General features: G+C 48.6%; 1 protein-coding gene across 1 annotated transcript; it reads right to left on the bottom strand.

Moving 5' to 3' along the window:
* Window positions 1-430: 430 nt before the first annotated feature.
* Window positions 431-16,280, bottom strand: CACNG5 (calcium voltage-gated channel auxiliary subunit gamma 5). Its single transcript, XM_071763883.1, has 9 exons — window positions 16,128-16,280; window positions 14,799-14,937; window positions 11,429-11,748; window positions 5,676-5,805; window positions 4,892-5,114; window positions 3,975-4,061; window positions 3,191-3,331; window positions 2,434-2,579; window positions 431-2,059 (listed from the first exon to the last, which is right to left on the bottom strand). Exons 5-9 carry the CDS (start codon window positions 5,085-5,087, stop codon window positions 1,802-1,804), a joined length of 828 nt encoding a protein of 275 aa, XP_071619984.1. The 5' UTR covers window positions 5,088-5,114; window positions 5,676-5,805; window positions 11,429-11,748; window positions 14,799-14,937; window positions 16,128-16,280; the 3' UTR covers window positions 431-1,801.
* Window positions 16,281-24,718: the final 8,438 nt, after the last annotated feature.

The following is a 24,718-nucleotide window of genomic DNA, read 5'->3' as shown; positions in this document are numbered from 1 at the left end:
ATGAAAATGATGTGGGGGAAAGGGGCAATGAGGAGAGGATGTCCTGGGGTGGGAGGGGAGATGCTGGCAGAGAGGAGCTTTCATTTACCTGGAGATAACAGGGTAAATCAAGGGTAAATACAACTATGCCTAGAAAAAGATGCCCTAGTTTTAAAACCTAGCAAATTAGGAGTCACTAGATATACACTAGGTATAGCTGGAGGAACTGGAGAGGAAATAATCCTGTTCAAGAGCTGGTTGGACACACACCTGCAGTGAGGTCCCATGGGCCAGGTGCCAGAGTCAATGCAAATCATGGTGCTGTGCCAGGACCTGGACCCTCCTTTGGAGTAGTTTATAGATAATAAATAGTAAATAGTGAATAATAAATAATCAAAAATAAATACTAGCAAAGAGGTGCAACAGTCATTACACAGTACACTACAAATGAGGTTAAAAGTCTGTATGGTCTATTTGTTTTAATTACAATAAGACAAACCAAGCTCATATATATATAGGTCAAGAATCCCTGGAGGGTTTTGTCTTGCAGAAAGGGAAATTTTGGAAAGGTTTCAAATAACAAGAACAGGAATAAAGTCTGGAGAAGGCTCTTTCTCCTGCGAGGTGACAAGCTGGCAGCTGGCACAGGAGGGGCAGAGCCTTTTCCTTCCCTGCCCTTCATTCCCATCAGTGATGCTCTCACCCCAGCACCTAAGGCCAGAAGTGCCAAAACACCCTATGAAATTTTAAGACTTAAAACCTCAACATAAAGTTTATCCACACACATAAGCAGCTAAAATACCCTTTTCTTGCCAAAATTAAATATAAGCCAACTACTTTGCTATGTTGGACCAGTGCCATGAATTGCAGCCTCATTCCCTGACATTCCCTTTGGGATCTCTCACCAAAGTTCTGGCCACTTCTGGCCACGACTCCCCCTAAATCCTGCACCTGGTATTTCTTATGGGAAGGCTTTAAGTAGTTTTCCACTTGTTGTTGCACTGAAATTCTCCCTTAGGCCCTTTTCAGACCTCCAGTCTGGGGGTGCTGGAGGAAACGTGGGTGCTGAGCCACCCAACAGCCCAGACCCCCCCAGTGCCTCCAGCTTCATGTGGGATATGGAAGCAACAGTTTGCAAGTGGCCATGGTGAAAAAAAATACCTGCTGGTGTCTAAACCTGCTGAGGTACAGAGGAGAAAGATGGCTATTTCCCATTCCAGCCTGGTTCCAAGTGATATCCAGCAAGGATTGATATCCATCAGTAAATATTGAATCCAAACAAAAGTTGTATTTTGCTAACTATGGCTATTTCTTGGAAATATACACAAATCTTTTATGCCTGTGGGCACTTGGGCCAGTTACTCTGTACTTCAATGGCACAGCCAAAAGCACAAACTTTTGCAAAATACCTAAATAAAAAATGACACTTTTTTTTTTTTTTTTTTTTTTTTTTTTTCCCCTGTCCTATCCTCTTTTTTCCACTCTTGATTCCAATCCTGGATTTCTCCCCCAGGCAGAACAGTTTGCCCAGCAGGATGAGCTGAAAGAAGAGGACTTTGGAGAGAGTTTTAGTTCAGAATAGAATAACACAACCCAACCCAAACCAAAGAAAGGAAACGATCCCAATTCTATCGGTTACGTCGTGGTTGGGCAACCAATCTCCCTAATTAAATTTACACTCCTATTAATAGAGAACTGCCCTGAAAGAGTGAAAATAATAATAATAATAATAATAATAATAATAATAATAATAATAATAATAATAATAATAAAAGAGCCAAATGGAGTCAGGTGCTGGGGCAGGAGTGATGGGCGGTGGGGCTCAGCACGGAGAGGAGGACATTTGGTCGTAGTCGGGGCACTTGAGCAGAGCTGGGTAGCTGGTGTTCATCTGCAGAGAGGCCTCACTGGAGATATCTGAGGGGCTACGACCCCGTGCCCAGGCATCCGGGTGCAGGAATTGCCCCGAAAAGTCGGAGCAGTTGCTGAGTCGGGGGCGGTAGAAGCCGGGGTGGGGTCTGTAGAGATCCTCGGCCGTGTAGCGCTTCATGAAGAGGTAAACAGACATCACCCCGGCACTCTGAGGGGAGAGAGACATGGCCTGACCTCACCCTGCCAAGGGCTGACCCCTCCATCACCACCAAACCCTTTTGCTTTGCTCTGCTGACACTGAAGAAGGGTTTCTCAGGGCAGCTGCTTCCCTCCCCACCCCCCCGCCGTGGTCCCTGAGGTAAATAACGGGGTGAAAGATCTCTGCTTCATGCTTGGCAGCATCAAACTCCCAGTCTGGCTCTGTCCCCATTGAAAATGTCTCCCACCCTACTCTGTATTACCCCTCTGCCCTCATAGCTCACCCTTAGACCCCATCTGAGTCCTCTTCTTGCTCACGGCCCCATTGCCCCCCACCCAGAACCAGGATGAATTCATGACAGGGATGTGAGAGCTCCCAGGTACCTCTGTGAGAAGGAATGAGATGGCAGAGAAGGCAAAGGACCAGCCATATTTGTAATTGAAGAATGTTTCTGAGTCCTTGGTCCTGTTCAGCATCTCATCGTTAATGCTGGATATGTAGAGGACCAGCCCCACCACCAGAGACAGACCTGGGGAGAAACCAGAGAGAAAGATGGGGGAAGAAGAGGAAGACCTCATCCTTTAAGACCTGATTTGTGGGTGAAAGTGTGGAACGATGGAATCGTGCTTGGAATAGCTGGGGAAAGAGGCTGCTTCCCTGCTGAGTTCACCTGGGGCTCTTATTTCAGCCCAACCTTTACCTGCCCAAGCAAGGCTGTGTGTGAGGGGCAGGAGCTGCCTTCAAAGCTCTGCTGTCACAGCTCTTTGTTTAACTCTGCCACTCCACCAGGAAGAAAACATTCCCTTCCCTCATGTGGAACCATCCTGGCTGAGCAGTTTGTGTTTCAGATCTCTTCCATGACCCATATGTCATGAGAGGTCCATGTGTCCCCTCCCCAAGCATGGGGAGGCTGGGGGCTTCTCCTGTGCCTCCTCACCACTGCCACAAAAAGTATAAAATCTTGTGCTGGGTGATTTTTTCCATCCTGCAAATCCTGAGCAGGGTGCAGGGCTGAGCTGGGAGCCCCACGTTGGTGATAACTCCAACCAGAAGCCACCAGAGTAGCTTAGGAGAGTATCAGCATCTCCAACAGCAAACACAGCAGAATTCCCAGGAGAAAAGCTGCCTGGCAAAACTCACCTGACAGGATGAAGAATATCCCTGAGACAAAGGCAAGGATGGTCCTGTGAGGCCGAATGTGGCCAATGTTGCTCAGGATGAAGCCAATGAACATGAAGAAGAGACTGACCAGAGGGAAGGGGGTGGCAGAACGGATCATCTCTGGGGGAAAGGAGCAGAGGAAAGCAAGAACAGGTCAGTCCTCCACACACAGCACTAGGAAGCTCATCAGCTCTTCTGATGAGCTGAGTGATGAGCTGACTCTGCCTGGCAGTGGAAACCTCTGTTAATGTTGAGTTTTTCAAGGGTTTCTATGTGAAGTGCTAGATGGGGAAAAAAAAACCAACCAACCAACCAACAACTAAAAATGGGAACCTGCATTTTTCCTTGTCTTTGCTGAACATTCTATTGATTAAATAAAAAATAACTGCAGAACTCATCATGAGAGATTTGACACTCCACCCCTAATTCATCCCCTTATGTAATGTGTAAAATTGACTGCAAGGGACTAAATACACCTGGAAATTATAAAGAGGAGACTGACAAAGCCAAACATCCGCCCTGAATAGCCAGTGAGAGAAAAATTTATGGCTTGGAGCCTCTGTGAGCATCCTGCCATCAGAAAGGGATGTGTCCAAAAGCTGAGGAGCACCTTGGGTGGCTCAGATAGCAAAAAACCTCATTGCACCCTTGGGTGGCAGCACTGTCAGGGAACCTGGAGCTCCTTCAGCAAGAGGATTTCTTGGGGGATCCCTAAGGACCCTCTGGTGCCTTGCAGGTTGTAAAACCCCCCTGAACAACTTACTGAGGACGTTGACTGTGGATTCAGATGTCAGCTGGATGTTCATGGGCATCACATATTCGATGGTGAAGCACCGGCCACGTTCTTCCCCTGCAGCAAACAGAGACCAAGTCACAGCTGTGCTGGGTTTGCCTCTGTATTTTTGGTGGAGAGGAGAGAGGCTTTAAAATTAATTTCTGTGCATGCAAAAAAAAAAAAAAATTTGCTTTTTAGTGCTTCTCCTATCTCAGGTATCAGTGTTTGGGGCTGAAGACATCTCTCAACTACCATCTGCCTTGAGCACAAGGATTCCTTTGGACACAAAAACACCTGAAGCCAGAGGATTTAAGGTGATTCCAGAGGAAGTGTCGGAGCTCTTAACTCCCTGGATTTTTTCCAAGCAGTGGTTCAAACTTGGTGACATTGCAGATGGGTCACTTTGAGATTCCCATTCCTTTGGGTTTTGTTCAACTCCATCCCCGCAGCCAAATGGCTTCCTCCAACTTGGCACGGGTGGAGGGAATGGTTCAGCTGACCTGGATCTGAGTGTGACAGGGACAAAAAGGAAAGTTTTGAGCTGCTGCCCAAGGCACTGGGATGGAGCAGCACAGGGGGCAGCGAGGTCTGGCCCAGCAGCAGCAAACTCTCCTAAAACCTGTGTGCAAAGGCACATTTATCCATCTGGCCATTCAAGCTGGGCGGGAGGTGATGGCAGGAATCAGGCTGTGCCTCAGTTTGGAAGCAAAGATGGGCACAGCCTCTCAAAATCCTACTTTTCTCCAGCCTCTAAAGAACCTACATTTCCCCAGCCTCTAAAGAACCTACTTTTCTCCATCCTCTAAAAATCCAACTTTTCCCCAGCCCTTTCCCACGGTGTGATGCTAAGGAGCGGCAGGTCTGATGGGCAGGGGAGGGGGATGTTCTGGGGAGGGAGGCCATACCTGTCAGAAAGCAGACCCTCCAGAGCCCCGAGTGCAGAGAGAGCTTGATTTCCACCGTTTGGTTTTGGGGCTGGATGATGCCCTCCTCCAGGTAGAGCCAATAGTCAGTGCTGACAGAGATGCCCAGGAGGCCGAGGCCGCAGACGGCGAAGATGCTGCTGAGCAGGGTCAGCGCCTTCCTGCCACAGGCGCTCATCCCCGGGGACACCGGGGGCCAGGGAGGCTGCTGGGAGAGGGGACATGGCTGTCACCACCCAGCTGCCCACTGCTTTTGGGTGGGGGACTTCAAAGCTCAGAGGAAAATTTGCCTTCGTTGCTAATTTAGGTCGAGGGGAAACGGAAAGCGATCGCTGCGGGCGCTGATGGGTCATGGAGTTGGGTTTGGGTAGGACAGGACCTTTGGGGTCACTGAGTCCAAACATTAAGCTGGTTCTATCAAGTCTGGTGCTAAACCATGGCCCTCAGCACCACCACAGCTGGAAAAGACCTCTGAGACCACCAAGTCCAACCATCAGCCCAGGAAAAACCACCATGCCCAAACCCCACTGGAGCATGTCCTCAGGTGCCACATCTACAATGGATTATTTGGAATCCCTCCAGGGCTGGTGACTCCATCACCTCCCTGGACAACCCCTTCCAGTGTTTGAAAACCCTTTCAGGGAAGAAGCTCCTTCTAATATCCAATCTAACCCTGCCCTGGCACAACCCGAGGCTGTTTCTTCTTGTCCTATCAGCCTGAGGGTTATAACCAAACCCCCCAACGTGGTGTGATGCAATAACTTGCCTTTTTTGTTTTGCTTTTTATTGTTCTCACTGGATTGGAGCCACCAGCACCGGTGTCAGCTGAACGAAGAGACTGAACTGGTCCCAACCCAGCTTCTGCTTCAGCAGGGCCAGGGAGCTGCTGTCAAGCCCTGGGAAAATATTAGAAAAGGAGGTGAAAAAACTTCCCTCATCCTCCATATCACTTAGGGATGGAATATCCTTTTTTTATTTTATTTTTTTATATATATTTTTGCTAATTTGTGGAGTGTAGCAGTGTAGCAGCCTACCCTGCAGACAGATAAAATGTCAGCAGAAACCAGAGCTTTGGTGCAGCAGAGGAAAAGTGGAATTAATATGGGGAAGGGGGGAGAGGGAGCCACTGAAATGAAAGATTAGAGGAGTAAAAGGAAGAAGGAACAGACACGCAGGAGATGGTCTTCTGGGGAGTGGGAATGAGGCAGATAGAGCTATTGACTGCTTTTATAAACACAATGTGAGTCACAGATAAATGCTGTGTCATGTGTATTTTCCAAGGCCCATTTTGCTGTTGTTCAGCACCACAAACAACAAGGAAAAAAAATATATAAATCCAGCTAGGCAAGCAAAGCCACCCAGTTTAACCACAGCAGCAGTGGGACACATCCTTGGGCTGCCATAAAAACTGCTCAGGGTTTGTTCATCCTATGTGAGGGTTCAAGGGACAAAACCAGGAGAGGGCTGGGGCAGAGCAGGGAGTTCCCCATGGGCAGAGTCCTCCTAAACACACATTTCATGTGAAACACCTCTTTCCAAAATAAAGATGGATAAATGACACGTGTGCTGCACATCTCCCTGGGTGCCAACTCCTGCCCCATCCTGCCTGCATTCAGCCCATGGGTGCTGTCACTGTCACTGCTGATGGAGGGGATCTTTGGAAGAGATCCTTGCTGTTATCACTGCAGGAAAGGTGGTTGGATTTAGTGATTTAGTGATTAGATCAGGCAATGTGGCTTCTGCCTGGACCAGGAGATGCTGCTGACTGCTTGGATACACCTGGCTGCTGAGTGAGCCTGAGATGGGCTTTTTTTTTTTTTTTGCAGCTCTGATGCAAATCTCTAATAGTTGCTTGCAGTGACTCTCAGAGATGCCAAAAGTCCTCACAGCTTGTACTTTTACACTTGAAAGCCTCCAAAGATAACATTCTGCTGTAGCTCCCTCATGATTCACAGGAGATGCTGATGGGTTTCTCCTGTCCCTGTGAGCCTGGTGCTCTTGGGAAGCTCTGTGCTCTTCCAGAGCCCATTCCCACACATCCCAAGCACACAGAGGCAGCACCAAGCTCCCCAACAGCCAGGTCCTGGGCTGATCTTGCAGCATGCTTCTTACAAGACTGTTGTGAAGGAAATTTGTAGTTACTGTGGAGTCCAAAAAACCTGCATTTACCAAAGAGATGCAATGCCCAAGGCCTGGCTGCACCTCCAGCAGGTTTAACAGAAAAACAGGGAATGCTGCTGGAAGGGTTGCAAATTCTTGAGTGCAAGAGAGAAAGGGAGAGAGAGACTTTTATTATAGCATCCTACCCTGAGTCCAAAGAAGCTGAGTACAGCTTGGTAGGAAGCAGATGCACATGCACCCTCAAGTGCTACAGCAGCTTTGACAATTCTCTTCCATCTGAAATTCAGGATTTGGCTCTTCCCACGTTCACACTGAGCTGTTTCCCAGAAGGTAGCTACCTACCTCCAGGAAGGAGATTGCTGTCACTGACTGACAGCCCCAGCCAAGGCTCCAGCTCAAGCTGCCACAAGCTTTCCACCTTTGCCTTTGCTATCAAGCCTCATTTTTAATGTTCTTATTTAAGGTCCCCCTCAAGAAAAGAAAAATATGTTCCCAGGAGGGACACTTCAGGAGCTTCAGGAGATGCAGAGGAGATGCCCAGATGCAGAAGCTGCAGAACTGGTGGTTATGGGGCAGAGAAGCTCATTCTGCAGAGGCAGCTCTACACCTTGATAGCCTGAGGACAACCTTAATGTCAAGGGCAGAGACCAGCACAAAAAGGACACCAGGACACCACTTTACTGGATGGCAATGTGCCATTTCCCACCTCTTCATGGATCTCATTGGATTCAGCAATAGAATCACCCCACCACAGATCTTCTGGCTCATCCTTTCTTCTCCCTCCCTCACTCAGAGCCATATTTTCTTATTTCTGCATCCAAATGAACAGCATTTACTACAGAATGTCTCATCTCTCTTGGCATTTGGGTGCCAAATGGTAAAAGGAACTGGAATCTATTCTTGGCTCGTAGATCATCAACAAACATCCTCCCTGCACATTTTTCATTAATAAGGAGACAAAACCAACCAAAGTGGGGAGTATCTGAAGGTCCAGACAAAGCCACTCAGAGGGAAATAGCTGAGCATTTCCTCTGATTTCTTGTGCATCAAGAGCAGGCACTGGAAAATACACCCATTTGGCATAATTTAAATTGGTTTTTGGGGTGATGGCAGTAGGAGGGAGAGGGGTCAGGTGTTGGAGGCACACACCTCTCAATTGCCTCATTTCTATTCTCTCTTACACTTCAATTTCCCTGTGCCCAGGGATGCATCAGAGAGTGATCCCTGGCACTGCCTTGCTGGCACAGAACGTGGCAGGGGGTGGGAAGAAACCTTCCTCTGTGCCCAGTGCCTGAGAACGAACAGAACTCCCAAAAGAAAATTTATTTTTTTTTTTCAGGGACAAGAACAGGAGCTGACTTGTTTTCCAGCAAGGATTTAATCCCCAGTAACCTTAACCAATTGTGTTATGCTTCCTAGTGAAAAGGTGATGCTGTTTGGGTTTCCAGCAGAAGCTGCATTTTAAATGAAGTGAATATAGCCCCCAAGATTTCCAAGAAATAAACCCTTAGAACTGTTGCTGCTCCTTCAATCACACTGTGCCTTCTGGTGGTAGTCCAGGGAATAATAAAGGCAGTCTGCAATGTAGTCTGCAGTCCTCATAATGAATTTCTTTTTGTCTTGGAGCCACAGCTTCTGATGGAAACCACCCATGGCCCTCACCAGGACTGACTCCTTCAGAAAATGAAATGAGGTATTGCTCCTAACTCACTTCACCCCGAAGTAGGAGTGAGCTGAAGTCCTTTGCCTATTGCTCTGCAGTCACAAAAAGAAGATCTTACCCTGCTCCTGATTTCTGAACTTAGCAATTTGTGACCCAAGCTCTGGGAAATCTATCAGGGGTCAGGAGGGGCTGTATCAATAAATCACTGCTGGGAGTTCAGTGGAAAACAACCTCCCCCTTCTCCTCCTGCCCTGGATGAAGGTAGAAAGAGCAGGGCCATGCCAGGCCAAGGAGGCAGCTATTGATTTTTAGGTGGCTTGAACAGCATTTCCAATTTCCAACCATTTGCAAGGAGGGGAAGCAGAGCCAAGGTTATCAGAGCAAGCCAAGGTTATCAGAGCAGACAGGAGGGAAGGTTTGGGCTGTGGAGTGGTGCTGGGATCCAGGAGAAGGCTGGCAACCTGCATCTGCAGGTGTGAGAGCCCGGGGGCTGCTGCAAGCCAAGGGCAGAAAGAAAGCAAAGGTTAAGCCATGGACCTGGGCAGTGGGAGAGGCTGAGCAGAGCATAAAGGGGAAATGAAGTGGAATGGGGGTAGGAAACCCACTGAGCAAGCAATCAACCCACAAAAACCATCAGGGAGCTAGGCAAGAGCCTGCAAATGCAGGAGAGCACGAGCTGTGATGGAGCTGAGCTGAAAGGACCAGATCCCACTAAGCTGCTACAAGAAAATTGGGCTGGCTAAAAATAAAAGGGACTTCAAGCAGCTTGATCTCTTCCTCAGGACACAAGGCAGGCCATGAACGTGGGCAAAAAGAAATAGGTCAAGGAGAGTGGATCTTTCAGAGCTCAACTTTTCCAAGCTGCCTGTGCTGGGGCAGGCAGGACTGTGCCAGGGGCCACCACCACATTGTCACCCTCCTTCAGACAACACGATGTCACCTCCCAGACAAATCCCAAAGAGCCTAATTTGGTCATTAATAACCTGAGTGGGATGGAAAGGTGGGCACAGAAGGGCACAGGAACTCCCAGCAAGCTGCTGGAGCACCTGGAGGTCCTAAACCAGGGTGTGCCTGAGATGGCTGCATCCAGGTGACCCAATGGGATGCTCTGGTGGTTTGCAGTGAGGGTCTCAGAAGGGTGAGGAGCACGTGGGGAGGTGAATTCAGCCTCAGTTGGTTGGATGCAGCTCGGCAGAGGTGAGGAAGAGGAGGAGATGCTGTGGGCAGCACTCGCTGCTCCGTTTGGGAGATGGGAAAAGCAGCTCCACAAACCCAAGCTGGAAAACTGGGCAACTGGGAAAGATGGTTTTGATTTGGAATTATGGACAAAAGTCCCTCCTGGAGCTTGGAAAAGGTGTGCTGCAGGCAGGAGAGAAACAAGAACTTTCTGCTTCCATAGAAGAGCTGAAGGAGAGCAGGGATGGCTGCAAGGAGCAGCACCCCAGTACCCTGGGCTGGTACAGAGAGAGGGACAGGGATGAAGGGGATGTGAAGTGGTCTGTGGGGTTCCCAGGAGCCCTGTCCTTTTGCTGTCAGCATGTGGTAGGTTGGGAGACAGAAATCCACAGAGCAGCTTTGCAGAGCTGCATTAGTGTGATACAGAAACATCAGCTCCATTTCTGAGAGAAATTCCAGACAGCAAAAACTAAGCACAGAAATAAATCTCTTCCATGTGGAGGAGGTTTAGCCTGATATTAAGAAATGAAACAGTCCATCTCATGGCAGTTTGAACAAGCAGTAGTAACTGTGACTACCAGCAGCCATAAACTTCCTAAGGATCAATACTGGACTTGAAAGCTTCCCCAGTGCTGCAGGGCCAGAACAGCTTCAGAGAAAGGGGGCACTGACCCAACCTGGGCCCACAGCTTCTCCAAGAGAGGGGCTTTTCAAAAGAAAATTAAAAAGACAGAACTGGTTATGAGTTATTTAAACCTAGATTGAGCCCCAGCAGTCACAATCCTATTCATTTTTTGCTTGTCATCAGGCACAAGGAACACCTGAAAAATAATTGGAAGAAATGATGTGTGACCACTACATGCTGTAACCATCACCACTGGTTTTATGAGTGGGATTACTTAGGATTGGTCTCTTAAGCTTGATTTCCATATTTTTTTCTATGTAATTCTCCTTTCCCTTGGCACTTCCCATGCTGCAGTTTTTGGGTTTTTTTTTCTTAAAGCCTGATCAGAAAGCCTTTCAGGGCAATGCAAGGGCGAATGGGAAATACTTTATTTTTTCTACTGCTGAGAAAACTCCCATGGTGGCTCTTCCCTCTTTACCATGCACTGGTCCTTTTGCTGTGGACTGCTCAAAACCTGCCCAGTTTGCCTAGGCCAGGTTTGCAAGGATGCTGAGCACTGCACCTGAGCCCATCTTCAGCTCCAGCCCCAAATACAAAGAGGACAAGAGATATCACCAAGGTCACAGGATCAGAAACTGAGATTTACTTCCCCACTCCAGGCCTAACCAGAGACTTTGCCCACTGGGGCAATGGTTCTGCTCCAGCTCATTCACACTAATGGCTTTGGGTGATGCCAGCAACTTTCATCAAATAAAATCATTGGCTGAACATCCCCTTGGTCCCAGCTCACCCAGTGAGAGCACAGGCTGCATGTGATCACCCAGCTCTCACTCACGTGGTCTTTCTGAATCCACAAATCCACCCCCCAGAAAACTTCTCCTAGAGCACTTCTCACCCACGTCTCTCCTTTCTCCTTGGTGTTTAAGGCTCTTACCTCTTTCAACCCCAGCAGAAGCAAAGCTTTGGCAAGTGGAAAACCTGCGAGGTTGGCTGTGAAGGTGGGAGGCTCAGGCTCTGGCAGACCAAGCACAAGGCATGTGTCACAGTAAGGAGGGTCCTCGATGGATGCTCCAGGTGCTGGGAGGCTTGGGGAGGAGCTGGGAGTGGGGTAGGTTCTGCAGTGGGCAGAGGAGAGGTCCTGGACCATAAGAGAGATCTCAGCTCTCCAGCTCCCACTGCTTCACCCAAAGGATGCAAGAGGCTGGGACATGGGGACAGGCAGGTGGCAGGCACAGCTCCACAGCAGCTCCAACCCTGTGGTGGTAGAAAAAAATTAAACAAAGTGCATTTCTCATGAGGGAAATAGGAGCTAAAGCTCTGAGCTTGCAATATTGCCTACCCACCCAAGCCTGAACTATATCACAGACTCATAGGATGGGTTGGAAGGGATCTTAAAGACCATCTTGTTCCATCCAGCTGCCTGGGCAGGGACACCTCCTGCTAGACCAGGCTGCTCCAAGACCCAACCTGGCCTGGAACATCTCCAGGGAGATGGGACCCACAACCTCCCTGGGAACAAATATAAGTAGATATATATTTATATATTTTTATATAGGAGCAGCAGGCTCAGCTCCCAGCATCCACCCACCCTGGGACCAAGGTGGGGCTGGTCTAGAGGAATAGTAAATCTTGAGCACTTGCTTCTTGTTCACTTCCATGTGTCATTTCTGATGGCCAAAGTCCTGTGAGAGCCTTGTATCTTAAAAAGAGGAGAAGAAGCCTCTTCCTTGCACAGTGATGACTTTCCAGAGCATCCTTCCAGCATCAAGACAGGTCACAGCATGACCAAAGCTCTCAGCCACCTTTTCCATCAGATATTTATGTTGCTTTAAACTAAATAGGTATGAACAGAAGTGACAAATGTAGTGTAAACCTTTCCCTCAGCCCTGCCCAAGCTGTGAATTATCAACACCAGCCCACGAAATTTCTCTGGGCTATAAAGCTTCACTGCTACAGAAGGTGTAGGAACAAGCTCCATGCTCCAGCCCAGGTTTCAGCAGAGAAGGACCAACACCCTCGTTTCCTTCTTTTCCCCTTAACCATCAGTGCACGACAGCTTGTGCTAAATTAAGCAGTACCAGGAGGTAAAAAATAGCATCAAGAGCTAATAAAAACTCTTCCACCTCCCCCGTGTCAGCGGTGGGGAGAGGAGAGCCCCAGGTACCTGGGCTGTGGAGCTGCTGCTGCAGCTCTTCTCACCAGTGCTGTCAGCTGGAATGTGTTCATGAGCACTTTGAGAGTGATAAATGAGAGAAAGCAAGAAATCCCCAGAGTGCTGGTGGTGTCTCTAAATGCTGAAGGCTGCAGAGAATCATAGAATCATAGAATAGGCTGGGTTGGAAGGGACCTCAGAGATCGAGTCCAACCCTTGAAGCTGCACTTTGGGCAGGATGCACACATTGGGCAGGATGCACATGGTGGCCGTGGCCACCAAGCCCTCTGGTGGGGCTTGGATGGTCAGGATCCATCACTCCATGAGAGCTGATGAAGGATGCTCCAGGATTTCCCATCCCACCTTATACCAGAACCTCCCATGGGCCTCCACATCAGTGCCTCTCAGTGGCTCTGGTCCAGTTTGTCCAACTTGAGCATCAGCTTGGTTAAGTACTGCCCAAATTTTTTTTTCTGTGCTCTATTTTATCTCAGTTCCCAAAGTGCTAATCTTCACAGACAGCTCCCCCTTTGTGTGGAACGTGGCACCCAGGGAGTGACTGTCCTGGGAAAGGGAGAATTGGAAACCTTGTTCTATCTGCACAGGTCTAAGCAATGGTTGGAATGTCCCCCCCAGGCTTGGGATTCTGCTATCAAGCTCTGTGGCTGATTTTTTAATAGCCAAATGCTTCCAGGGATTTTCCTCCCATCTGCACCCAACTTTCTGACAGCTGCATAAGAGAAGGTTTCTATCCTCCAGGCTCTCAGCTCCACTGAGCTGCTGGCTGGAGAAAGCAGGAGGACAGGGATGCTTTTCTGGGACTCTGCTGTGAGCCCATGCTCAGCCCACATACCCCACCACACAGCTCTGAGCTAGCAGAGGTATTCCCAGCCAGAGCTGCTGCAGTGAAAAGGGGAATCTGTTGCAACCAAGAATCCACATCTGACATTTCTCTGACATCTCCTGAGAAAAAACCAGGGCCACGGGGCCACCCACCTGTAGGTTTTCAAGGCTGAGTGAGGTTTTGCCCTGGCAGCCCTGAGCCTTTGCTTCCTGCAGACAGGGATGTCACCCAGCAGCTCTGGATGGGCACCTGAGAGGGAAAACAAATTATCTGCACGTTGTCTTGGGTCAGCCATCTGCTGTCCTGCTCAAATGATCCCCCATGGTGCTGCCATGGGCACTGTTCTAATGAGGCTTTGCACTGATGGGACAAAATACCTCCCTCATCATAAGGAAAAGCTGGGCCCGTGTTCCAAAGGGTCCAGACACAAACTCCTCTCACCAGTACCAGCCCATTTTCCCAGCCTGATGATGCACCAGTGTGGTCCTTCTACAAATGCCATTTTCCCAGTAAATATTTCACTACAAATGTCAGTGTGATTTTGATTCCAAATCCTCTTTCTAGTGCACACCTTGAGCCCAAACCTCCTTTCATTTCAGTGAGATTAAGACTCCCAGATAACTTTTGGCCTAGACTCCCTCATCTAGTTATTTTTAAAATGCCACCTTAAACCCAGGGCTTTCAATTTCCCCAGCTGACTTCTGCAAAGCTCCTGGTGCTGGCTCCAGCTCACATCTTGCAAGTGCCACTGGAAGCCTCTGCAGGCCTGTGCATTATTTCCCTTTCCTATTTTATATTTTATATTTATTTTATATTTTATATTCCCTTTCCTCCCCATAAATGATGCCGAAGCTGCAAATGTTGCACTATAGACACTGCTGGGTGGGGATTTATTCAGTTTAATGGATGTATTCAACAGCTCCACTGATCCACCAAGGGACTGGAGAAATAAACACACACAGAGAAGCTCCAGCACGTGGAGGGATGGTGTGATGGCAGCAGGATGGGTGCTGAGAGCCAGTCTCCCACCTTTTGGCTTTTTTTATGTGGGACAGACTGAAAGGGTGTCCCTAAAATCCAGCCTCTGAAGGGATCCCAAACTCTCAGGGCTTGTGAAACCAAAGGGCAGCAGGGATGGCAAGGTGGGAACATCCCTCCAGCCAAGCTGCCTGCAGGGGTCACACCACCAGCATCCTCTGCTCCTCCACAAACCCCAGCTGAGCTGAGCCACCCCTCTGCAGCCTTCTTGCTGGAGCAGTGCCCCTTTCAGCCAACACAAAGCCCTTGCTGCCCTTCCCAAAGGCTCACCTGCACCCTTCTGCCTCCACTTCCCTGCCCTCTCCTACACGGAGCTTCAGGGGTTACAAGGGACACGGTGGGGACAGCAGTGCTGCAGGTCTGACACCCCCCAAAAGCTTCTGTGTCTGAAAGACCCAGCTCTAAAAAGCTGTAAAAAAAAAAAAAAAAAAAAGCAAACCACGAGTCAGGGGCTGATGAAGTTGTACAAAATGCCAAGAGATTAATCAACAGCAGGAACCCACCCCGCTCGCTGCCGCGGTGGCTGGAACACCACATCTCATCTTCCACCACATCTCATCTTCCACATTTCATCTTCCACCACATTTCAGGGGAGATGAATAAGTAAGGAGCATGTGGAGAAGTGCAGGCAGGCTCCATGGCCCCATTCCCCCTCTCACACGGCAACACACGATTCAGCGGTTTTTTTTTTTTTTTTTTTAATTTTTTTCTCTACTTTACTTCACTTAACAACCTGGTCAGGTTTCTCTCAGGTAGCCTCACTTCAATTCCCATTCAGTTCCCTTCTCCAAAGGTTTTACTGCACTGGAAAACACCGGCAGCCCCTGAATTCCGTTTGTTTTTATATTCCCTGTGCAAAATACACCTCGTTTCCTCAGCTCAAGGTTCCAAAGTCACCGGGGGAGGCAGGGATGCTCCCGGAGCCCAGGCGATGGCCTTTGTGTCTCGGAGCAGTCTGGTGGAGGAAAAACCCTTGGGATGAAGAACCGGGATTTACCAGCTCTCCATGTGCCGAAATCCATCCTCAGCTTCCACCCAAATGGGGCTCGGGGAACCCCAACTCCCCTGGAGGTGCCGGGGGAGCGCGGTGGGTGAAACCGGGCAGGTACCACCAAAAGCTTCAGCCCAGGCACCGGCACCGGGCTCCGGTACCGAGCTCGGCAGCCTCTGCGGGGGCTCTCGGCAGCCGGGGCCGGGAGAAGGAGGCGGCTCCGTGCACCGGTACCTCCGGGAGGGCGGTGCCCCGGTGCCGGTGCCCCTCCGGTACCGGTACCGGTGCTCCCCGCCCCACACGCTGCCCCCCTCGGAGGAGCTACCGCCGGCACGGCCAGCTCCGACTCCAATGAGGTCACGGAAAATAAAGACATATATATAGAAAAATAAAAATAATATATATATACCCTAAATGCCACCGCTCCGCATCCAGGCAGCACCTCCTAACAGCCCTCTCCCGGGCTTTAAACTTTCAGGGTTTTACATGGAATTCGGGACCCCCCCCCATCCCCAGGGAGCCACTTCCAGGACTGTGTTTCCCCCCCCGGGTGAAGCCTGGCCCGGTAAATGCCCCCCAGCTCGGTTCCCCCCTGTCCCGGCACTCACCGGCCCCACGGGCGCTGCTCCAGGACGCTACCGCCGGCCTCGGGGATGCTCCGCGCCGGGAAGGGCCGGGAGAGCCCGGGGAGGAGAGGGCATCACATGGCGCCGGCGGGGACAGCCCACCTCCCCCTCCCTCCATATCCCCTTTCCCTCCCTCCTTCCCTTTCTCCAGCCTCCCCTCCCTCTTTCTGTATCCACCCCTCCTTCATTTCCCTTTGTCCCTCTTTTCCCCGTTCCTCCCTTCCCTTTCACTCCTTCCCTTTATTCCCCTACTTCTGCTCTATTCCCCTCCCTTTCCCTCTGGTCCCCTCCTTACCCTCCATCCATCCCTTCTCCCCACTTCTCTCCATCCATCCCCAGTCCCTCAGCTGTGGCTGGTGGCTCCAATTCATCCCCCGGGATGGAGGTGGGAGGTCCCTCTCTGCATCCCTCCTTCCACTCACCTCCCACCTCCCCAAAACCCCCTGTGCCCCCCACCTGGAAACACGGCCCCTCCAGGGTGGGACCTGGCTGGGGCAGAAGCACCAAGCAGGCTGCACACCCCAGGACACAACTCGTTTGGGAGCTGGGGAAGGAAAACCTGGCTCCTGCCACCCGTGTCAAACAAATCCACAGCTGAGGGGACATCAGACAGAGGGGAGGATTGGAGGGCAGCAAGCCAGGGTGCTGGAGAAAGCCAGCTTGGCAGGGTTGGGATCAGGACAGGGAAAAAGCCAGCACTAAAGGAGAGAGGGAGGTGGGGGCCAGATGCTGTGGGCTCTGGAAACCATCAGCAGAATGAGTGATTCAGCCAAAACCACAGAGAAAATGAGCAGGGAGCCAAAAATAAGGATGCAGCTCCATCAGGGTGTCCAGCAATGGGACACTTCCTTGGATGCTCTGAGAAGGACAAGCCAAGGGTCAGACACCATGCAGGTGACACCTGCTCTGTGACACCAGCCCAGGCAGCAGAGCTGAGGGCAGCTCAGGGCCACTGTCCCAGTGCCTGGAGCTGGGATTTGTCCTGGAATTTCTGCAGCCGGAGCTGATCCTGTGGAAAAGCTTTGCACATGGGAGGGTCACTCCTCCAGCAGTGACAGCAGCAGTACAGGATAGCAGGGTGGCCTCAAGGGAAGGCAATTCTGAGGACTCCCAGTAGGAAAGCAAAAAAAAAAAAAAGCAATTAATTAATAAATCCAGTCCCTGATATGGTTTGGCTCAGAGTTTCTGCACAGCTTTACCCATGCACTGTGCTCACTGCAACAATTCCTCACCCATTCCCAGTGCTCTGGCTAAAATGTGCCACATCTCAGCCTGAGCCAGTCTCAGTTAGCAAAGCAGGAATATCTTAACTAGAATAATCCACATTCAAGTGTGAGATGAGCTGTGGAGGAGGTGTTGGAAAGATGGCTTGTTTGAACTCAGTGGAGCCACGTGCTCTGGCTTGTTGAGCTCTGGTGTGGGTTAGAGAAATAATAGAAACCAGTGCAAATGGGCCAGGTTGGAGTTGTCCAACCAGCACCTGGTAGAGCCTCATACACAAAATCCCAGTGAGATCCAGGCTGCTGGAAATCTGCCTCCCATTAAGGGCCCAGCTGCAGCCAGAGCAGACTGGATGTGTGGCTTTGTGAGCCTGTACCTCTGCATCTATTCTTTTTGCACAAAATTACAATGATATTTAAATTATAGCAAGTTCAGCATGTTTTCCTGGGCTCAGCTCTCAGCCTCCTATAGAGAACTGGTTGGCATTACCAAGCTGACTCTTTCAGTGCCTGTTTTCTTGCAGCTGGAGCTCCCAAAAGAACCCCCAAAGGTATTTAGTACCCCTCAAACATCTCTCATGAATTAGAACTGAAGCAGCAAATCCATCAAGGGATGGAGAGGAAGGAGGGAGCAGGGGTTTGGTCAGCAGAGTGGATTCTGCACAGGAAAAAGAAGAGATGCCCTCCAGCCCCAGGGAGGAAGAGCCCAGCAGCAGGGAATTACCAAATAAAGTAAAAAAATCTTCAAGAAGCAGGTTAGACCTGGGTGTACATCACGTTCTGTCAAGGTACATTATTTAAATACAGCAATTGGTATTAATAACTTTTTTTTTTTTTTTTTTTTTCTCTTGATATGGTTATAAAACCCCAAAGCAAAGCAGACCTTCGTTTTCCTCCAGCCAGGCAATCTGCTGTGGTAGCCACCCGGGCAGTGTGCAGGGTTATTTAAATACAAGAAGACTAAAGGCTGCAGAGCATCCAGGCAGTGACATAATTAACCATTGCAGTGTGAGAGGCCCCCAGCAGCCATGCATGTAATCAATTAGAAATACACATTTTGGCCTTCAGCCTCTTCCCCCCCTCCCCTGCTTCTATGCAAATGGACTTGGGCAAAAAATCCACTTGGATGGATTTTCCATTGCTGCTCATCTCCTACAGCAACTTTTCCCCTGGTGAAGCTGGGGCAGGACACCCCTGGAGTGCTTCTCACCCGTGGGTCAGGGCCCAAGAGATGCCCCCCCCCCAAACCTGGGCAGCCCCAGAAGCATGGCCAAGCTCTCCAGAATTCCTTCCCCACTGCACCTACCTCTCTGCTGACAAAAAACCAGTGAAGACAAAGTGGAAACCATTTCTCCTGGCCAGGAACTCAGGGTGGCAGTCCCAGGTGGGGCAAGGAGCACTTTGCATCTTCTCAGCATCCTCCAAAACCTGGGGCAGGACTTTGCCAAACCCTGCAACAACTGCTTTTTTTTTTTTTTCTTTTTTTTTTCTTATTGTTTGTTTGGTGTAACATCACCCAGGATTCTCTCACCATTTCAAGAGCAGCATCACTTTACCCTCCCTAATTTCCCCTTCTACCTGCTGAGCTCTCTCCTCCCCAAAAGGGAGGATTTTCCACTGCAGCCCCAGGAGTGGGTGAGGTCCTCCCCATCTCAGGACATTATTCAGCTGTGCCCATCTTTGCAGGATTTGACCCAGCTGGAGCAGCTCTGCCAGCCCCTGTGCTGCTAGAACAGACTTTGGTACCATAGTCAAAACCAGTCTGGAAGCATGAAGTTCCAGCAACCCCTGAGCAGGCAGATTTTAGGTCAAATCTTATTCATGAGGAGGGATCTGAGGCTCATTAATGGCCCAATCCCAGAAGCAATTCTTTACAGCTGCTCTCCCAGCAGGGTGCTGGGGTCCCATCACCTTTTAGCTACAAGTGTTTGATTCCTGCAGGTGACATCTGCAGGAAACCTTATCCCTGGTCTTTTCCCTTCCAGCAGAAGTCACCCTGGACATTAAATGCTAAAAGGCCTGATCCCATAAAGCTGGAAGAGCCTCAGGTTTCCCTCCCCTCCTACACCCTTGAATTTGTTCCACACTGAATTATTCAGCAAATCCCCCCAGCAATGAGCCTGGGCTGAGCTGCACCCTGGGCATCTGCCCCTGGTGCCCCCACAGCAGCTTTCCTGGCACCCCAGGCTCTAAGATGGATTTGAGGCACAGGGAGGGCAAGTTTGCACCAGCCAGAAACTGCAGGAGGAAGGAAGGAGGGATTCAGGTAGATGTGAGGAACTGGCAAAGTGATGGTGGAGCTGCTGTGACTCGTGTGGGAGGTGATGGATGCTCCCTGCCAGCTGCCTTGGTGCTTGCTATTTTTTGTTGGTTCGTGGGCAGCAGGGCTGGGGGGAGGTTTGGGGAGATGCTGGAGCAGGATGGAGATGGGGAGCAGCCCTGGCACATCCCTCAGTGGAACGTGATGCCATCCCAGGGCAGCTTCCAAAGGTTGGGAACCACTTGCTAGAGAGACTTTTGGGATTTTTCTCTTTCCATGTGAGGGCATTTGCAGGATAGATTTGGCACTGGGTGCCAGCAGCCTGGGATTGGGATCCACAGCAGGTGGGATGTGACCTTGGAATGGGCTGCACCAACTGGATCCTGGTACACCTGGATCCTGGCACATGTGTGCTCCTTAGCCCACTACAACATCCTTATTATTTTATTTTATTTTTTTTTAGCTTTCCAGCACTTTTTCATGTAGGAAAAACTCATGGCCCCACAGCACAGCAGCCACACTCCCATCTCCAGGGGGGCTTTTCCCATCCTGCTTGCCCCATGACTAAATTAAAGGAATGAGCTCCCGTGGGCTGCTGGAGCTGAAGCTGCTGCTCCTGCACATCCCTCTGCCTGGAGCTACTGCTCAGGAGGAAGTTTAAGGAGAGGTGCAACATTATTTTTACCTCAGAGCACACATGCTGTGTAAAAGCTTAAAAAAAAAAAAAAAAGTGTAGAACCCTTCTCAACCAGTCCCCAGAGGTTCTGACTCACGGGACACAAAGGCACACGTGTGGCCAGCAGCCACACACTTCATTTCCAATAAAGCACCCTCTGTAGCCATGGGGGTCTAAACTGAGCTATTAAAAGCTTTGGATGTGCCAGTTCAGGAGTTTTGCCCTCTCAGCCTTTAGCCTGGGCTCCTGCATTCCTCAAGCTGGAGGGAAGGAAGTTGGGAAGGAGCTGAAGTGCCACTGTCCCCCCGTGTCACCATGTGTGTCTGGGGCCCTGCAACAAGAAGAAATAGAAGAGATGCTTCCATGAATTTGTTCTCTGTTGATTTTTTCTCTTAACCCCCTGCAAAAGGAGGGGGGACCAGCAATAACCCCTTCTGGAGCCTGTCTCTGGTACTGGGACCCTTCCAGTTTCCCCAGTATGGCCCCCTCAGAACCCCCCTGGCTGCTTGCAGGCTGAGGGATGGCTCTGACCATTGCAATTGGATTGAAAAGGTCATGGCTGGGAAAGCAGTTTAGATGACATTAATTATTAAAGCCTCATACATTAAGGGTAATCGTTTTCCTTAGGACTTATATAGCACTGAAATTAATTACCCATCTTTTTAATGATGCTGGTGTCAATCAAGCACGAGAATGCTAAATGACTTCTCCCCAGAGGATCAGGAGGTGCTCTAAGGACTTTTGGGATGCTCTCATCACCAGGTTGCAGACTTTGTCTCCTTCTGCCCTTTCTGTCACAGTTTCTGATGGCCTTTTCCTGGCATCACACCCCATCAGTGTCCCAGCCATGGTTGTGCTTGCAGGAGAAGCAAATGAATCCTCCTTACACCTTCTGCAAGATCCAGCCAAGGGTCCCAAATACCTGAGGTGACATTAAAAGCCCCTGCAGCAGCCCAGCCAAGGGCTGCCCTCCCATTGCCTCTGCAGAGCAGCTGAACTGGTTTTGCTCCAGGTGATGCTCAGGAGCCTGAGCCCTCCCAGGAAAAGGAAATTCATTCCCAGCATGCAACTTGCAGGCTCTGCTGTGGCAGAGGATGAGATGGGTGATTTTTGCAGCCCTCGTTGGGTGAAAATAAGATTTAAAACACTTCTAAGCAAACTTGCATTGCAAAGTTGTTTGCTTTTAAATTTTTTTTTTTTTTTTTTTGTTTCCCTCAGGTATTACACTTCAAATTGGTTTTGGAATATTTCCTCTCCCTTCATCAGAATCTCCTGGGGTGGGATGTCAGGCACTGAGTCAGGGACCAGTAATGAGCACTGGAAGTGGCAGCTGATGTCTGACACTGTCACCTTGGCAGCAAATGTGCCAAGTCCCTTGAGATGGAGATGGTGTTGACTCATTTCCCAGGAGATCTGCTTCATTTCACACTCCTCCTTGGGGAAAAGCAGAAAAAACCCCTCCAAAAGACAACCCCTTAGAGGTAACTCTGTGGCTCCAGCCTTGCCACTGCCTGTTCCTGTGGTCAGATCCCCATTTCTTTGGGTCCAGCATCCCTTTGGGAAGGTGACAAGTGAGAGATGCATTGGTGGAAAACATGTCTTTGATGACAAACCATCCACATGTGGCAAGAACTTTCCTGATTTGGGTCTCTCACTCCTTTATCTTTGCTTTACTGTGGTTCCTCAGGCTTTTTTTTTTTTTGGTCCAGGCAGTGCAGGTTGCCTTTGCTGAAGCAGGTGGGATCATAATTACCTGGTGGTAATTAATGCAGTGGTTATTTTAGCTACCCTAGAACTTCTCAGAGGAGATGGTGAGATTTGCCACTCACTTATCAGCTCTGTAAAAATATTCTGAGACTTCTAAGTTTAAATACCCACATTTCTAAAGAGAATTTGGGGCTGGGAGAGGGTGGACATGCCCTCTGCTCTAAGCCTCCTTGTCTCTTGATTTATTACCAGTAATTAAAAAAAAAACAACAAAAAGGGCACAGGTTAAAATTCTCTGTATGAAGGGAAAAGGAAGGTCTGGACCAGGTCTGGATCTGGGTGAGCCCAGGGGCTGATCCCAACATAATCCCTGCAGCTCCCAGGCTTTGTGGAGTGACTTTTGCAATGGAATTTCATACAAGCAGAGACCAAACTCTCACAGAAGTAGCTATCAGTATTTTTATTCATACACACTTGCTTTGAAACTACAAGGAATATTTAACAAAAGCATTTCATGCAAACAAAGGCTGGAGATACTGTGAATAAAAGGAAAAAAAAAAGATGCTGTAATTTATACATCAGTCGCCCGTTATACTTCCAATGATTTCTCTCTTTTTTTTTTCTTTTTTTTTTCTTTTTTTTTTTTTTAAAAATGAATGGTCTCTCCAGATTTTCTGATAGCAGAAAAATGACAGGAAAATAAATAATGTAATAATGTTCTCCTCTGTATAAATACAAATTTTGGGTCTTAAAATAATGCTAAAAAAAAAAAAAGGATGACACGAAGGTGGGATTACTCCTTGTTTAAAAAAAGATAGCATGAAAGTAACATGCAATAATTCTAAAAGTTTCAAAAATTCTAAAAACACTAACTCTCTAGTGTTGTGCAAAACCAAACATATGTTGGGAAATGGAGATTTAAAAGAGGCTGTGAGCTTCATTTTGTTGAAATTATATTTTTTACATTCATTTTACCAGTACATAAGAGACTAAATGAAAGGCTTTGTGGGGAATAAAGGATGAAATTTGTATTCTCACTGCAAAAACATTCTTTATTCTGCTGCTGCTCCAAGTGTCAGAGCTCTGCCCCTCACCAGGGCACAACACAGGCTCAGTATTTATTTATTTTTTTTTAACTGAGGCAATAAACTCAACTGTACCACAATAAATAGTTCATAGGAAAAGGTTTATAGGGACCAGAAGCATCACTTTGCTTTCTACCAAAATGTTCCTGTCACCAATTTATGATGACAAAAGGAGTGTAACATCAGCTGGGGACTTCCCAGTGTATCCCAGTGTGTAAAAGCAGCATAACTGGAAGCAGACTGGGGCCAGCTCTGTGCTGTCAGTACCCTTCCTGCATCATTTAATATTATTAATAGACTGAATATTTTTTGTCAACTGACAACACCAGGGGAAACACTCACAGCTTCTAGGGTGGTTTTCTTTGAAATTTTGAACTGTGGCACCACACACGAGGGAAAGAAAAGCCTGAAAATTTATGACACAAGAGGACACTAAAATATCAACAGGATAAACCTGGCATGGATGGACCAGCTGCATAAAGAGCATCACTTCTCCTTCAAGAAAAGTCAGTAGAAACATCACTGGAAAACATCTGTGCTTGACTTTATTTACCCACAGGGAATCTCACCCCACAGTAATCCTGCTCAGACTTCCATTTACATGGAATTTTTAAATTGCACATAGAAATCTCAGTAAAAAGAGGTAAGTACCTTGGCAATCAGCACTCCCTACCACACCCTGACTCCAGGTATCAAAAACTGGACTCCAGATTCCAAAAGCAAAGCATCCAATCTGATTTTTTTTGGTTTTTTTTATTTGCCTTGAAATTTCTCGAAATTACCAAAGTTCTATAAAAAAGTAGAAACAACATGGTATACCCAGCACTACCATGCGACCCAAAGAAGCTCATCTAATATTAAAAATCATAATAATACTTATACAATTCTTCTCAGGTTAAAAGTGTATTAGAAACATGAACTAAGAAAGTCTCCCTGTGAGCTCAGTATTATTATCCTCATTTTACAGCTGAGGTCACTGAGGCAGAGAGGTCCATAACTTGCCCCCTCTCTCTCAAGGGGTTCCTGGGACAGGAGGGCTGCAGTGCATGATGCTTATTTATTGTAAGGCCATTTAATAACCAGGTGTTCCTGGCACAGTTACTGCTTGGGATGAGCTCACACAGGTGTCTGGAGTTGACTCTGATTTAATCCTACAACCCAACTATTTCAGATCCCCTCAGTGTGCAGCCAAGGAAAAAAAAAAAAGTGCTTTAGCTTCTTTTGTGCTACTTGGCAGCTCAGTGCCTGCCTTCCACCAGCTCCCAGTTCCAGGGCTAAAACTCAGGTTAGAAAAGAGGCAAAACCTACAGACAAGAACTTCTGGTAATGACTAAAATAACTAAAAGTCACATTAAACCTTTCCAGAAGTCCTGGCAGAAAGCTCAGTGTAAACCCAGTGCTGTAAATATGCTTTCCACTTGTATCAAAGCTTTTTTTTATTGGATTATTATTATTATTTTCTCCAATGGTTTGCTTCCTAGGGAGGATCTTCCCTTTCTGCCTCTCAGACTTTATCTGGGATTGCATCTGGATGCTCTGGCTGAGAAAAGAGATTTTTGCAAGTGGTCCCCACTCCATCCCAGCCCTTGGACACATCATCTTTCTTCTCTCACTTGACCTTATCA

This window comes from Heliangelus exortis, chromosome 20 (genome assembly GCF_036169615.1).
Source record: "Heliangelus exortis chromosome 20, bHelExo1.hap1, whole genome shotgun sequence".
In the NCBI taxonomy this organism is placed as follows: domain Eukaryota; kingdom Metazoa; phylum Chordata; class Aves; order Apodiformes; family Trochilidae; genus Heliangelus; species Heliangelus exortis.
This window is presented reverse-complemented; position numbering and strand designations above follow the sequence as displayed.